The sequence below is a fragment of the Erythrolamprus reginae genome, chromosome 10 (assembly GCF_031021105.1).
Source record: "Erythrolamprus reginae isolate rEryReg1 chromosome 10, rEryReg1.hap1, whole genome shotgun sequence".
NCBI lineage: Eukaryota > Metazoa > Chordata > Lepidosauria > Squamata > Dipsadidae > Erythrolamprus > Erythrolamprus reginae.
In genome coordinates, this window is record NC_091959.1 from 19239066 (window position 1) to 19256056 (window position 16991).

At 42.2% G+C, this 16991-nt stretch overlaps 1 protein-coding gene across 2 annotated transcripts in view; it reads right to left on the reverse strand.

Moving 5' to 3' along the window:
* The window catches only part of ADAMTS17 (ADAM metallopeptidase with thrombospondin type 1 motif 17), a 178116-nt gene that overhangs the window by 41124 nt on the left and 120001 nt on the right, over positions 1 to 16991 (reverse strand). Inside the window, exons 15-17 of one of the 2 annotated variants that reach the window (XM_070762584.1) lie at positions 15741 to 15861; positions 13977 to 14051; positions 6043 to 6123 (exon numbers count right to left, since the gene is read on the reverse strand). In XM_070762584.1, coding sequence (XP_070618685.1) covers positions 6043 to 6123; positions 13977 to 14051; positions 15741 to 15861 — 277 coding nt within the window. The remainder of the gene's footprint in view (positions 1 to 6042; positions 6124 to 13976; positions 14052 to 15740; positions 15862 to 16991) is intronic. The other variant, XM_070762585.1, reaches the window with a different exon arrangement.

Consider the following 16991-nt stretch of genomic DNA (forward strand, 5'->3'; position numbering starts at 1 on the left):
GCTTTTTTTTTCATTGCTACTGGCTCCAAATAAGTTTTTTTCATTCCTAAACAGGGGATAAAATAATATCCTGAAGCTGACCAGACTAAGGATGCTAGCCAAATGACTACCTGGTAGGCCTGGGGGAAGAGCCTTCTCTGTGGTGGCCCGGCTCTATAGAACGTGTTCCCCCCAGAGATCCGTATTGCCCCCACTCTTCCTGCCTTCCATGAAGTTTTAAAGACCCATCTTTGCCAACAGGCCTGGGACCACTGAAATTTTAATATCTTGCCCCACCCAATGAATGAATATACAATGTAAGATATCTGAATCTGTTTGGTTGGTTTTTTAACTATGGGCATTTTTAGTTGTAATTTTATATAGATTTTTATCATGTGTATATTACTTGTTGTAAGTCACCCTGAGTCTCAGGAGAGGGGAGGCATAGTAATCTAATAAATAAATAAATAAATTTTGGTGGTGCCATACAGGGTGCATTCCAAAAGTAATGCAATTGTTTTTTTAAAAAGTAATTTATTGAACAGATTTGCCACAAACACTTAAAATTCTTCAAAGTACTGTCCTTGGGCCTCTACACATTTTTTCCAGCAACTCTGCCATGACCGGTACACGCCCTGGAAGGCGTCTTCGGGGATCTCTCACAAGGTCTTCGTCACGGCTGATTGGATCTGTTCTATTGACGAAAAACATGCCTTGCCACAACATGCTATGAGTCCGCGAGTTCCTAGCCAAACACCAGGTGCCAACGCTCCCCCCCCCCATAGTCCTGACATCGCCCCAGCAGACTTCTTTTTGTTCCCAGCCCTGAAAATAACCCGTTTTTCATCCATAGAAGAGATTCAATCAGCAGTGACGAAGACCTTGTGAGAGGTCCCTAAAGACGTCTTCCAGGGTGCGTACAGGTCATGGCAGAGTCACTGGAAAAAAATGTGTAGAGGCCCAAGGACAGTACTTTGAAGAATTTTAAGTATTTGCGCAAATCTGTTCAATAAATTACTTAAAAAACCCCCAATTGCATTACCTTTGGAATGCACCCTGTAGGTCTGAGGACTTTAACACCACACGTGAAACATATTTGAACAGTCACAAAAACAAATGGTTGTAAGTCAAGGATTGCCTGAACTGAAATACAGGTAGCAAATTTTCTGTAGTCATCGGGGCAGGGGAGAGAGAGGGAGAGAGAAAAGCTGTCTTTCAGGAACTCAGCTACAGCTGCTTTGTAAAAATGAATCTATCAACACACGCTAATTTCTTCTCCTTCGAAAGAAAGATCTGCTTCACAAAACCTGAAGACAGATGAGATAATTTCAATGCATTGAGGCTGATCTGACAGAAGCGTGAAGCCCTAAAGGAATCGGAAGCTTAATGTGAACAGTCAAGCTTACAAACAGGTTAAAAACAAAAAAAACAACAACAACAAAAGCAATCACGTTTGGCAACCAACATTTGATCAACAAGTAGGCAAAACTAGAAAGAGACTAAGAATCACTCTCTAGATATCATATGAGTGACTTTTTTGTTTACTTCTGTCTTCATTCCAACCAATATCTGACAATTTTCAACTGGTAGCAGCTATCCAAATTAATCTAGTTCATAATACTTCATCCGCACCAGAATATCTCCGGGACCGCCTTCTGCCGCACGAATCCCAGCGACCGGTTAGGTCCCACAGAGTTGGCCTTCTCTGGGTCCCGTCGACTAAACAATGTCGTCTGGCGGGACCCAGGGGAAGAGCCTTCTCTGTGGTGGCTCCGACCCTCTGGAACCAGCTCCCCCCAGAGATTAGGATTGCCCCCACCCTCCTTGCCTTTCGGAAACTCCTTAAAACCCACCTCTGCCATCAGGCATGGGGGAATTGAAACATGATTGATTGTGTGCTTGTTTTTTTTATATATATTGGGGTTGCTTTTATGAATTTTTTAACCTAAAACTGTAATTAGATTGGTAAATATTAGATTTGTCACTATGTACTGTTTTTGCTATTGTTGTGAGCCGCCCTGAGTCTGTGGAGAGGGGCGGCATATAAATCCAATAAATCTAATCTAATCTAATCTAATCTAATCTAATCTAATCTAATCTAATCATCCAAATTAATCCAGTTAAGAAAAAACACAATTTTTTCAAAAATCCCAAAGATTTGCAAGATAGCAGAGCACCGGCATATACTCCCCCACCCCTATGTTGGAGCCTAGAAAAAACGGAGACGTTTTAGCTCCAAATGCTGCCTGCCGTACTAGGAGAATTAAAAGCGGTGGAGTATAGGCAAGGCACTGAATAATCTTGGCAGCGATCCGTTTCTTTGGAGGAGATCCTGCAAAAATGTGATACTGAACATTCCCGGCAGCTTCCTGAGCAACCCCGTTTGTTTGGGGGTTTTCAGAAAGAAAATTTCTAACCCATGTAGATGTGAAAAAAGGCTCGAAAGCAGGCAGACGACACTGAACAGAATCACCAACGCCAAATACGTGACTAATTTCGTAAAGCTAAGCAAGAGCCGAGGAAGCCAAACATCACGGGCAGAAATGGAGAGTTATTATTATTTATTTATTTATTAATTGTTGTGGTTAGCTCTGGCCCAGCTCCTGCCCCAAGGACTGTGGATGTGGGGGAGACATCCACATGCTGCAGGCCTGTTTTGCCCCCGGTGGAATCTAATGATGAAGGCTCCTCTGACCAAGAAGACATGAGTGACAGGGAGGAGGAGAGTGTGGCAGACAGCTCAGAAGGAGATCAATTATCTAGCTCCTCCTTGGATTCAGAACAAGAGTTAATGATACAGCCACACATGCGGAGAGCGATGCATAGGCAGCAACAACTGAGAGATTATTATAAAAGAAAATGAGGCCACCAGTGGTTGGGTGGGGCTGTGGTAATTAGTGAGGCTGCTATAAATAGCAGTCTGTGGGTTTGGCCATTATGGAGGATTATCTGATCTTTTGTTGTGTTTCATGACTGCTTTACTGACTTTGACTTTTTGTGTGCTGTTTTTTTCCTGCTTTGAAACTAAACCAGAGCAAAGTGTGTTTCACTTTGTGAAAGAAGGACTTTGAATTACCTCACAGCTGCAAGCTAAGTATCACAGGACTGATAAGGGACTTGTATAAATTACCAGTTTGTTTGGAGACGAGTGCTCTTTGCTATACCAAAAGAGGGTTTAGTTTAAGTGAATTTTCATTATAAAGAACATTGTTTTGACTTTTCATACGTGTGTGTGTCTGAAATTTGTACCTGTGAATTTTTGGGAGGATTCTACCAGAGAGCCCGACAGAACATTAATTGGACTTGTATGCCGTCCCTTTCCGCGGACTTGGGGCGGCTCACAGCATATACCATAAACATAACAATACAATTTATCCAATTAATATACTAAAAAGATTCTTAAAAATTCTACTTTAAAACATTCATTTGCATTCATTCAATACTCACACTAACAACATTCGTTGGTCAGGGGGGAAGATCTAATGTCCCCAGGCCTGAAGGCAAAGATGTGTTTTTAAACACTTTTGGAAGGCAAGGAGGGTGGGGGCAATGCGAATCTCCAGGGGGGTCTGATTCCAGAGGCCAGGGGCCCCCACAGAGAAGGCTCTTCCCCTAGGCCCCACCAGCTGACATTGTTTGATCGATGGGATCCTAAGGAGACCAACTCTGTGGGACTTCACCGGACGCTGGCAATAGTATTTAAGCTTATATACTGCTCCATCATGCTTTTCAGTTTAGAAAGGTCAGCATATTGCCTCCAATAATCTGGGTCCTCACTTCACTGACCTCCAAAGGACAGAAGGTTGAGTCAAACTTGAGACTTGTCAGAATCAAACTCCAAGCTGTGGGTAAAGTTTTTCCTATAATACAATAACCACAGGGCCACCAAAGGCCAAGCAGAGGGGCTTATTTGAATGGACACAACTTAGCCAAGAACCCAACTGGACTTGGGAACTAGACAAAGGATCATTGTTTATCTAAATGTAGAAAGTAAGTTGACAACTGATTTGCAAAAAGCAGACCATCCTAGCTGGACACCCTTTCTATAGCCACCATTGGCCTCCTTCTCCAAGACCTCTTTCTTAAATTACCTCCAAATGTTTTCTTTGATGAGAATGATGGGAATCCCAATAGTAAAAGTCTTCGAGATATAATGATGGTCAATGAAATAAACTCTTCTGTTTTAAAAATGGGGAATTGGTGTTGCTCGGAAGCCCATCCTAAAACTATACTGAGTTGAAAACCATCAAACACAACAATGAAAGGAGGGAATGGAGAGTGGGAAGGGAGAGGAGGGGAGGAGAAGAAAGGAGAGAGAGAGGGGGAAAGAAGAAGGAGAAAGGGAAATAAGAGTAGGTGAGAGAGTTGGAAGGGAGATAAGATGGGAGGAGTGGGGAAAGGTGAAGGAGAGAAGGAAAGAAGAAAGTGTAAAAGGAGAGAAGGAGGGAGGAAAGGGGAAAGAGAGGAGGGGGGTGTTGTGGAACAAGGGAAAGATATGGAATAGTAAAAGAGCAATGCCGATCATATATTTTATGTATCAATTTTAGAAAAGATAAGGTAAATGTTAATTAATGGTTAAGAGATGGTATATTTGTGTATTTGTATGAGACATAAAAAATAAAAAAAATATTAGGATTTTTTAGAGGACAATACCCAAAACCAAACTACTACCTTATCATCCACATAATAACTGCAGCTAGACTAGCCTACGCACATATTAGGAAAGATAAAATTCTCCCAACAGATAACATGGTCATTAATAAACTTATGGATGGTGCTGAAATGTCCAGGTTCGCATTCGAATTACAAAACAAACAAGAAAAAGTTTTCTACACGATATAGGAAAACTTTTACAAATGGCTAGAAACAACTGAATAAACAAATAAACAATAGAGACATTTAATAACTGTAAATAAGATATTAAAAGCGTAAATAGTTGACCATATAGATAAAGCAATAATGATATATGTATAGTCTGCTTTTCGAACTATCAGAAATGTAAACAAAGAAAATAATGGTGTGCTGTGTTTTTTTTCTCTTCTTTTCTCTTTCTTTCTTTTATTCTTTTTCTTTTTCCCCCTTCTCTTTATTTTTCCTTTTCCTTTCCCTTACCCTTTATACAGTGATACCTTGTCTTACAAACTTAATTGGTTCCAGGACGAGGTTCTTAAGGTGAAAAGTTTGTAAGACGAAACAATGTTTCCCATAGGAATTAATGGAAAAGCGATTAATGCGTGCAAGCCCAAAATTCACCCCTTTTGCCAGCCGAAGCACCCGTTTTTGCACTGCTGGGATTCCCCTGAAGCTCCCCTCCATGGGAAACCCCACCTCCGGACTTCTGTGTTTTTGCAATGTTGCAGGGGAATCCCAGCATCACAAAAATTAGCACTTTGCTGGCAGTGGAAGTTTGGAGGTGGGGTTTCCCTGCGAAGAGAGCATCAGAGAAATCGCAGCATCGCAAAAACACTGAAGTCCTCGAAACCCCACCTCCGGACCTCTGTGTTTTTGCGAAGCTGTGATTTCACTGAGGCGCTCCTCGCTGGGAAACTCCACCCCCAGACTTCCATTGCCAGCGAAGCGCCCGTTTTTGTGCTGCTGGGATTCTCCTGCTGGGATTCCCCTGCAACATCACAAAACACGGAAGTCCAGAAGTGGGGTTTCCCACGGAGGGGAGCCTCAGGGGAATCCCAGCAGCGCAAAAATGGATGCTCCGCTGGCAACGGAAGTCCAAAGGTGGGGCATCCCAGTGGCGGCGGTGGGTTTGTAAGGTGAAAATAGTTTGTAAGAAGAGGCAAAAAAATCTTAAACCCCGGGTTTGTATCTCGAAAAGTTTGTATGACGAGGCGTTTGTAAGATGAGGTATTACTGTATTTGTATGTTTATATTGTTTTTAACATTTTCTAAATTGTATTGTTGTTTTATATGTCAATAAAAATTATATTAAATAAAATAAAATAAAAATCTTTAACTTCAACCCCCCCCCTCTCTTTTCCAAAGCCCCACTCATGTTGTTTCAAACGCTATGCTTCAACCAGATCCCTCCGTTTCTCACTCTCTCTTTACCCAGAAAACTGTGGCCAGGTTTGTCCTCCATCACACGGATACGTCGCGCTCCAGCAGGGATCACAGTGGCTTCGATATAACCTACAACCAAGAAAAGGAATATATGAGACACAGAATATCCCAAAGTAAATTCTCAGGAAAACTGATAAGAGGCCGTTGCGGCTAAGTATGCAGCCCTTAATGTTTGAGGAAAGAAATTCACCGCTCCAACACTCGTTCTGAAATTTGGTGAGACGCTGGGCCGCACAAATTTCAAAGATGTGAATTATGACTCCGAAAGGAGAAGAAAATGAATGTGGCCACGTTTCAAATTTTAGTTCCTACACAACTAAAATCAAGACACAATTGAAGGCCAATTGGTGATTTTTGGATTTCTTGGTGTGATTAGAGCTCTGTTAAAATTATTGTCTTGCTGTTGCGACTTGTTCCAGGAATAAAAATTATTCTAAGAAAGCCTTGCAGGAGATTTCGATTTCTTTTGGCTTCAACTAATTTGCCAGCCCTTTCAATTTGTGGGAAACTTGACCTCTTTCTTCACACATATCCAGTCACTGTGGTCAGCGAGTCATAATTTATGGCTAACAGTAGTATGCCGGCCCAACCAATTGGTTGATTTAATAAATTATGTCTCAACAAATTATGCTTTTGCATAAGTGGCAAACTAGGGCAATACCTGCTTAAGGTAAGCATGAAACCCTATGGTAAAAACTGAATGAACTACATCTATTTCTCCCAAATAATTCAATGAATGCATCCTCAGAAGACTTAACAGAACAGTTGTTAAGATGGGGAAAAAAATCTAGCTATGTGGTTGCTATGAGTTGAAAATAATTCCTATATTCAATCAATCAATCAATCAATCAATCAATCAATCGTGCCCATCCTAGCTAGTCAACCTTCCCAGACCTGGTGTTCTGTTCTTTATCTGGAAGGGACTGTACTGGAAAATTTGGATTTGGTTTCTACCCAAACTATTTCCTATCAATAATAATATGATAATAGAGTATCTCTTTCAATAACCGTACCCTACTTTTATCTTTTGTCTTCCCCTTATTAATCTTTCTATGTTACAATCCCCACCTTGACTACACATTCATTTTTCATTTTCTTCTCCTTTCATTAGTCTACCCAAGAAATAGCTTAATACCACAGAAAGGAAAACCGAAAACAGGGCTACAACAGAAAATTCAGAGTTAAAAATCTGGCGCCAACATGTTTGGGTTCAGCACTGCTGTGATTTCAGTGTATCTGACTATCATCTTGCCTTTAGTGTTAACTATTGTTTTAATTGGTATTATTACAACCACAGTTATGTAAGTGATCATAATAAAGACAAACAGCTGTCTAACATACAGCTTGGCAGCAAGAAGTTGGGCTTTCTCTTATTCAACATGTTCAAATTGTATTGAAACATCATGTTCTAAGATGGCAAACCGTAGCTGGCAAATTATTTCCATGGGCCTTCAGGAATTTGAAGGGTTTATACCACTTCTGCAGGAAGAGTTGCCATTACAGATGTTCTTTAGTATTTGAGAAATTTATAAATTTCTTTAATTAGCAAGCTAAGTAACATCATCATGTCCTAATGATGCATTGATGATGTTACATAGCTTGGTAATGAAACACCTGCAGGAATCAAACTTTGAGAAAACTAAAATCCCAACAGTTCAACCCTAAATTACATTGTATATATACTTTACTATTGGAAGTCTACATTGTTATATTATTGTGGGGTCTTAGCTTTAGCTTTATTATCATTGGAGACCAGTAGTTGTTGGGTGCCAGATGTAACTGGAGAGATATACAAACCCAGTAGAATAAATAAAAAAAGCAATAGTGACAGACCCCAAACGAAAGATTATTATTACCAATAAGGTGATATAACATAACAAGACATAGCCAAAGGGAAGAAGGTAGAAAGCCGTCTGAAAGTATACATGTCACCAATAACAGAATAATAGAGCTGGAAGGGACCTTGTAGGTTATCTAATCCAACCACCTGCTCAAGAAAGAGTCCCTACACCATTTCTGACAAATGGCAGTCCAATTTCTTCTTGAAGGTCTCAAGTGTTGGAGCTCTCACAACCTCTGCAGGCAAGCTGTTCCACTGGTTGATCGCTCTCATTGTCAGAAATTTTCTCTATATTTCCAGGTTGAATCTCTCCTTGGTCAGCTTCCATCCATTATTCCTTGTCTGGCCTTCTGGTGCCTTGGAAAATAGCCTGACCCCCTCTTCTCTGTGGCAGCCCCACAAGTAATGGAACGCTGCTATCAATTCTCCCCTGGTCATTCTCTTCGCTAAGCAAACTAACTCATCCAATGTTAGGACAAACATACAGATATCCTTTAAATGTACAATTTCTATCCAGCAATAGAAGAATTTTAAAAAGCAATACTTTGTCAGATCCTCCATGTCTTCCAACTAGACCTAGATTTATACCAAATACCCACTGACTAGACACATCAAAGCAATACCAATATTCAGGAGAAATGAAGAACTCAGTCCCACTTGAAAGAGTCTTCAAGTCTTTTTCCATATTATAAGCCAGTGATGGCAAACCTTTTTGGTTCATGTGTCAAAAATGGAGGCACGGGGGCACATGTGCATGCCCACACCCATAATTCCATGTGGGGGGCCCTACATGTGACTCCCCTCCGACCCCGGAATATGATGGCACCCCCTTTTTTCACTCTACCCAGGCTTCAGTCTTTCAAGGAGCCTGGAGAGGGCAAAACAGCCTTTCAAGTTGGAAAATAGGACATTTCTGGTCTCCAGAGGGTCTCCAGGGGTTTGGAGAAGGTAATTTTCATCCCCTCCCGGCTCCTAGAAAGGCTCTGAAGCCTGGGGAGAGCAAAAGAAAATGGAACTTCGGTTCAACCGTAAGTTGGCAAATGGAACATTTCTGGCCTGCAGAGGACTTCTGGGCGGAGTGGGGAAGACCATTTTTGCCCTCCCCATGTTCCTAGAAGGCTCTGGAGCTTGGGGAGAGCAAAAATGACCCTTCCCCACTCTCTCCGGGAGCTGGAAACAGCCTGTTTCCTGACTTCCAGAAGGTCCGAAAATCAGCTGGCTGGCATGCACATGTACGTCTGACCTGAGCTCGCGTGCCTACCAATAGGGCTCCACATGCCACTCTTGGCATGCATGCCATAGGTTCGCCATCATGGTTATAAGTGAAAACCAAATGCAATTGTACCAAGGGTGGGTGGGTACAATTCTGATTTGAATAAAGGGATAATTAATTAAATTCTGCCTACTGAAATCTTATAGATCAGTGATGGCAAACCTTTTTTGGTTCATGTGGCAAAAGGGGTGTGCATGGGTGTGCTAGAATGCATGTACCTACCCATACCCCTTCTCCCCCCGCCAGGCATGCGCACCAGTCCCTGCACTGCCCCCCACGCATGTGCACAGGCCTTTCTGAAGCCTGGCAGGTTCGGAAAACGCACTTCTGGCATTGTACTGTTTTTTGCAATTTGGGGCTCTAGGAAGCTTCCCTGAACCCTCCGGAGTGCAAAAAACAGCACAACGGCAAACAGAAAGTGCATTTTTCCAAACTTTCCCAAGGCCAAAAATCAGATGGCATGCTGTAGCTGAACATGGCAAAGACTTGCATGCCCTCCGATATGGCTCCGCGTGTCACCTTCTGTACAAATTGATGCTGGAACCACACTGTGTACAGTTCTGGACACCGCACTTCAAGAAGTATATAATGGAACTGGAACAGGTGCAAAAAAGGGCAACAAGAATGATAAAGGAAATGGAGCCCCTCCCTTAGGAAACCAGGTTGCAACGCCTTGGTCTTTTCAGCCTTGAAAGATGGCGTTTAAGGGGTGACTTGATCAAAGTGTATAAAATCATGCATGGGATAGAAAAGGTGGATAGAGAAAAATTATTTTCTCTATCACACAATACTAGGACAAAGGGGCAGTCCCTAAAGCTCATAGGTAAGAAAGTGAGGACAAATAAAGGGAAATATTTCTTCCCCCATGGGATTGTTGGTCTATGGAATTCACTTCCAGAAGAGATTGTGACAGCTGTCAGCCTGGATAGCTTCAAGGCAGGATTAGACAGATTCATGGATGCCAAGCATATAGATGGTTATTGAAACGGATGTCCAAATGTTGCCTCTATGTTGGTTGAGGCAGGCAGGATTCCCTTGAGTACCACTTGTTGGGGGTCAAGGGAAAGGGAGGGTCTTGCCTTCTCTTTCTGCTCAAGATCCCCATGGACAATTGGTGGGCTACTGTGTGACACAGAATGCTGGACTCAGTGGGCTTTGGCCTGATTCAGCAGGGCTCTACTTATGTTCTTATGTTCTTACGTGTATAATAGGTTTGCCATAATGGTTATAGACATTCACTTAAGCACTGTTTGTTTCATCTAACTTCATGGGATTTTAGTAAGTACAGTGATCCCTCGTTTTTCGCGGAGGATGCGTTTCAAGACCATCTGTGAAAATGAATTTCCGTGAAGTAGAGGTTTTTTTTTAATGTATTTAATGAGTATTTGGACTTTGAAAACCCACCCTTTGCATTAAACAGTCATTCTATGTTGTTTCTCAGCTGGAACTACCTACCAGTTTCTTTAATAGAGTACAGTAGTACTCTAGAAGAATCTTATGAATTTTTAATGGATTTAAAATTTTTAATGGATTTAATGGATTTAAGGCTCTTTTGAAAACCCATGAAGTAGCGAATCCGCAAAAGATGAACCGTGAAGTAGCGAGGGATTCCTGTAAATGTGGATGTGTGTCTATGGAGATTCTCAGGCATCCAGGTCATGGTTGTCCCAAAAGGGATTTCCCCCCCCCCCCAAAGGCAATTGGACTTCCTTTGTTTTTCCTTGAAGAGGTTTTGCTTCTCATCCACGAAGCTGCTTCAGTTCTCTTTTTCAGTTCTCGGCTTCTTGGATGAGAAGTGAAACCTTTTCAAGGAAAAACCAAAAGAATCCAGTTGCCTTAAAAGAAGCTCCTTTGGGACACGTAGATGTGGACTTAACCAATTATGTAGCAAATACAATACTACCTCTATCCTGCTAGACTTCTGGAATTTTGAATTTCTTTTTACCCTTATAATGGAATGGAAATTAATTTCTCAGCATTGAGAGAAATGTGAGTCTTGATAGAGTTTCTCCCCATTGGAAAGCCGCCACTCCCTTAGCAATCCGTAATTGTAGCACGGATTCCAGAAAGATCGGTTAATTTCAGTTTACTGTGATTAAAAAACTTTACGACAATTAAATCGTTCTCAACTTTCAGTAGAATCTGGTTCATTCCTTTCGACGCACAATTGTGCCTCAATAGAAGAACGGGCTCCGTCCTTTTTAGGTTCCATTCCAATCCATTTAGCTCAAAATAATTTCAGGTTGAACAATTAAGGTTTCCAAAATCTCCTGGGAACTTTTCGTTATTTATTAATTTGTAGTATTATACGCATGTGCGCAATTTACCTCAGGAACAATTCTCTCTTTTTGGCACACAATCCTATGAGGTCTCGCCTGCATTACATCAAGGCCTCAGGAATGCACAACTGGGCTTGAAGAGAATGGCCCGTTAAAATTATATCGCAGGGCTCACATGAAGGGAGACACCTGAGATGACGGGAAGGGAGCAGAGCAAAAGGGACAGAAAGATTGCCTTTATCCCTGCGAAAGTTCACAGAGGGAGACCAGCTGGTGCTGAACCTGCCCTGAGAAATCTGGAAAGAACTACCGTATTTTTCAGAGTATAAGCTGCCCAGAGTATTAGTCGCCCCAAGTCTACGGAGAGGGGGCGGCATACAAATCTAATAAATAAGTAAGTAAGTAAGTAAGTAAGTAGGGAGGGAGGGGGGGAGGGAGGGAGGGAGGGAAGGAAGGAAGGAAGGAAGGAAGAAAGAAAGAAAGAAAGAAAGAAAGAAAGAAAGAAAGAAAGAAAGAAAGAAAGAAAGAAAGACGCACTGGAATACAAGACACACCTTAGTTTTGGAGGAGGAAAATAGGGAAAAGAATCTGCTTACCAGATATTAATCTGGCTAGTGTCCTTAGTCTGGTCAGCTTCACCACATAATTTTATCCCCTGGTTAGGGTTTTTAAAAAACTATATTCGGAGAGAGTAACAATGAAAGAGCTTGCAAGCCAGTAAGAGCTGGGAACACCATTAGCACTTGGAAAGAAACATTTGGAGTAAGTAGAGCAATGGAAAATATTCTGCAAAGACTTCTGGAATTTTGAATTTCTTTTTACCCTTATAATGGAATGGAAATTAATTTCTCAGCTTTGAGAAAAATGTGAGTCTTGATAGAGTCTCTCCCCATTGGGAAACATTCTTCTTTGCAGAGAGAAACAATGAATGAGTTTGCGAGCGAGTAAGAGGTGGGAACATTGTTAACACCTGGTTAGGGCTGGAAAGAAACATATTTGGAGCAAGTTAGAGCAATGAAGAAAACCCTGCAAAGACTTAGGGCTTGGAAAACATTCATTGTAGAGCATATTAATGAAAGAACCTGCAAGGTAAGAGGTGGGAAGATTGTTAGCACCTGGTTAGGGCTGGGGAAAAAGCTTTGGGGGAAAAAAACTACATTCAGGGTATAAGATGCACCTGAATTTTAAATCTCTTTTAGGGAGGACAAAGGTGCGTGTTCACTCCGAAAAATATGGTAGTGAGCAACAGTTTCCTTCAGACCTTGACACCAGAATTCCGCCTTTTTTGCCTTAAGCCATGGAGTCCTGGGAGGAAAACTGTAACAAGAAAATAACAGAGTTGGAAGGGACTGTGGAGGTCTTCAAGCAGGAGATCCTATATCCATGATGGCAAACCTATGGCACCACAGGTGGCATGCAGAGCCATATCGGAGGACACACGAGACTTTGCCATGTTACAGCTCCAGCGTGCATGTGCATCCTTGCCAGCTGATTTTTGGCCTCACAAATGGGGATCACATGACTCCGGGATGCCGCAACTATCATAAACACATGCCAAATTCAGTGCCTGAATTCAAGCACGTGTCCATGGGAATATTGTGATAATTTTAGAGCAAGGTCTGGCCATAGGTCAGATTTTTTTTGGTACCATTGTCACTTTGCATGATCACTAAAGGATAAGTCAAGCATTTCCTGCATCGCTAAGCCCATGCTAAAAGTTAGAATTATGGAGATCCCCATTCATCAGAAAATGAATGTCCAAGGTGCATCCCTACCCCCGAGAACTCAGTGAAAAGATTCATATGAAGAAAGGACATGGAGAAAAGAGCTTTGAAATATATCCACAGCTTCCCCTTCTAGAAGGATTCCCTGTCAGCATTTCAAGTCAACCAGTGGTGGGATCCTGCCGGTTCCGTGATCTTGTGCTTCGCTGTGCATGAGTTTTACGAAAACTTACCTTTAGTGATGGGCAAACCCAACAGTGTTCGGGTTCGGCAAGTTTGGACGAACTTTACGCAAAATTCGGCCAAACCCAAACCGAACCCAAACTCGAACCCGAATGGGGAATCCCTCCCATGAAGAGATTCTGGGGGCGGAGCTTTGACGTCACCGGCAGGAATCCAGGAAGTGATCACCTTGGCATCCTTAGCAACCTGCCGGTGACGTCAAAGCTCTGAACGCCGAACACGACCCTGAACGTTGCCCGGACCCAAATTGTGCGGGTTCGGTTCGCCCATCACTACTTACCTTCCGCGTTACTGCTGGGGAGAAATACAGCGGAGGCACGGCAAGCCGCTCTGCTGTGCAAATCAGCTGAGAATATATAGGTTGGTGAAGCGCAAGGGCGGGCAGGTAGGCGCAGCTGATTATCAGAGTGAACCGATGAGCTCCCAGCTGATTGTTGGAGCATCTGGTTTGCCCGAACCGGTAGAATCCCACCCTTGAAGTCAACCAAAGAACACAGAGGAAGACCCAACACCGAGAGAGGATCTATCTCCCAGCACCACAGAAAGCAACCAAGGCGTCTTACACGAGAAACACTTGGGCACTGCCTTTGTCCTGGCCATCACACAGGTGGAAACCTTCTTACATTGACTATTGGACACTGAGAAGAAGGGAGGAAAGGGGGAGGGAATGGAATTGTCACAGGTTTAGTTACACCAGTAGGGAACATTTGCACAAGTCAGCAGTCAGCAGAAATAATCTTTCTTCAGGACAACCCAATCAGCAGCAGGAGACAATTTTCCTTGCGACGGCTTTCGGATATCTATTACAAACAATCCTCTTCGGGGAACCGGCTAACTTGGACACAGAACAGCAAATCTGAATTGAAACAAAAGAGCCCAGGACTCTAACAGGACTTGAATGCATTTTGACAAGGAACGCATTTCAAAATATATAAATGACCTGTCGCTTCTCTACTTTTTGGCAAAGATCACGTGTGTTTTTTAAATAGCCCATTTTGTTCAAGTTGAGTTATAATTCTTCGGGTGGCTTGTTTTCCATGGCACAGCAAAACAATATGTGCATCAAGCGATCACACGCAAGTCAAAGTATAGAAAAATAGCAGGAAAGGGTCAGCAAAAAAGACGGGTCCTTCTGAGGTGGGTAAAATGAGGACCCGGATTGTGGGGGCAATAGCCTAGCTCTGTTAAAAAAGTGCTATTGCTAACATGTTGTAAGCCGCCCTGAGTCTAAGGAGAAGGGCGGCATAAAAATTGAATAAATAAATAAATAAATAAATGAATAAATAAATAATAAATGAATGAATGAATGATAGGCAGCTAACATCAGCAGCAGATTAAAAAAATGAAAAGACCTAGCCCCTGTTACTTTAATTAGGGTAGGGTAGTGTAGTGTACCCTACACTGTACTTAAGTAGGGTAGGGTAGTGAATCAAGTATTACATGCCAAGAAGGGGACAAATGACAAAAAAGAGAGGAATAGAATAGAATAGAATAGAATTAATACTAGAACAGAATAGAGAGTGGAGTGGAATAGAATAGAATAGAACAAGAATAGAATTAGAACTCAAACTAGAATAGAGTGGAGTGGAGTGGAATGGAACAGAACAAAATAGAATAGAATAGAACAGAACTAGAACAGAATAGAAAGTGGAGTGGAATGGAATAGAACTAGAATAGAATAAAACAGAATAGAATAGAATAGAACTCGAGCTAGAATAGGGAGTGCAGTGGAATGGAATGGATTAGAATAGAATAGAATAGAATAGAATAGAATAGAACATAGAATTCAGATGAAATGGGATGGGGTGGGACGGGACGGGATAGGATTCTTTACTTGCAAAGTGTAATTAGATGTACGCTCTTCAACCTGTTGTCATATGATTTAGCCGCCAGACTCTTTATCATCTTAACATGCTTAATTGTGGCTTATCATCGTAACATGATTATGCCAAAAGCTGAATGGTGCAGTGGCCTAGAGGTGGAGCTTTCGCTTCACAATCAGCACGTTCGATCTTAGGTAGAGGCAGATATTTCCCTCTTGGGACACAATGAGACTACATCTGCTGAACAAAACTCTGAATAGGCAACAGGACGGGCATCCGGCCAGTAAACACTCAGCTCCATTCAGTTGCCCAGGCTTTACCCCAACACAAGGGATTTGTGAGCCGCCCCGAGTCTTCGGAGAGGGGCAGCATACAAATCCAATAAATTCAATTCAATTCAATTACGGGGTCATTAAAAGAAGGTGGTGATGGTTATGCCAAATGCCGCAAACATTCAAGTCCAATTAGGATCTCCCAGTCTTCCTGTGTGTAAAAATTACTCACCCATCCCTTTCGTATGGTTGAAGTCACCTTTCACCACTTTGCAGGTTTTCCCATTTCCGTTACAAATGCCACAGTGATCTTCTTTGGCAGAGGATCCAATGATCCCGTCACAGCCGATTTTCTAAGGGAGATCAAGAGGGGTTTATTTCCCATTATTGTCATAACAAAGAGATTTTTGGATATTTAATCTCCTCTAGAGATTACTAAAGGAGAGTAAATCCTGGATACACAATCTGAAGGGCAATCTCAGCAATAAAAATAATCATCAATTTACAACTGCTACGGTTACCAGATTTTATATTCCCAAGCAAGGCAGTTAATCAAGTCACATCTGATTTTACAATCTTTTAACCCAGTTAAATCCAGTTTCTTCAATCCAGCTCCTTCAAAGGGAGGTCTTCACGTAAAAATAAACATTGTTATTTTTATTAAAAAGGACGCCGCAGCGGCATTGTAAGCAAAGGGCGGTCCTTTCACGTAAAAATAAACATGTTTATTTTTACGTGAAAGGACTGCCCTTTGCTTGCAGCGTCAGCATCCTTTTTTGTAAAAATAACAAAGTTTATTTTTACGTGAAGACCTCCCTTTGAAGGAGCTGGGAAATCCCTCCCACAAAGAGATTCTGGGGGCGGAGCCTTGATGCCACCGTCCGGTTGCTAAGGATGCCAAGGTGATCACTTCCTGGATTCCATGGATTCCAGGAAGTGATCACCTTGACGTCCTTAGCAACCTGCGGGTGATGTCAAAGCTCCGAACGCCGAACACGACCCCGAATTTTGCCCAAAGTTTCAAAAAAAATTGTGTTCGTGTTTGGCGTACCGAACACCGCAAAATTTGGTACGGACCCGAATTGTGCAAGTTCGGTTCACCCATCACTACTTATATACTGCTTTACAGTCCTTTTCAGCCCACTCCAAGCGGTTTACAGAGTCAGCATATATTGCCCCAACAATCTGGATCCTCACTTGACCCACCTCGGAAGGCTGAAAGGCTGAGTCAACGTTGAGTCTGGTGAGATTCAAATTGTAGGCAGCTGGCAGTCAGCAGATGCAGCCTACAGTACTGCACTCTAACCACTGCACCACGGTGGCTCATAAAGATATATATACATGCTGGTGAATCAAATATTACATGCCTGATTCTAAGGGATACTATATGTTTCTGGAGAAGAACTGAAGAAGTTTCTTGGATGAGAAGTCTTCAAAGAAAAACCAGAAAGTCCAGGTGCCTTTTGAGAAAGCACCACTGGGA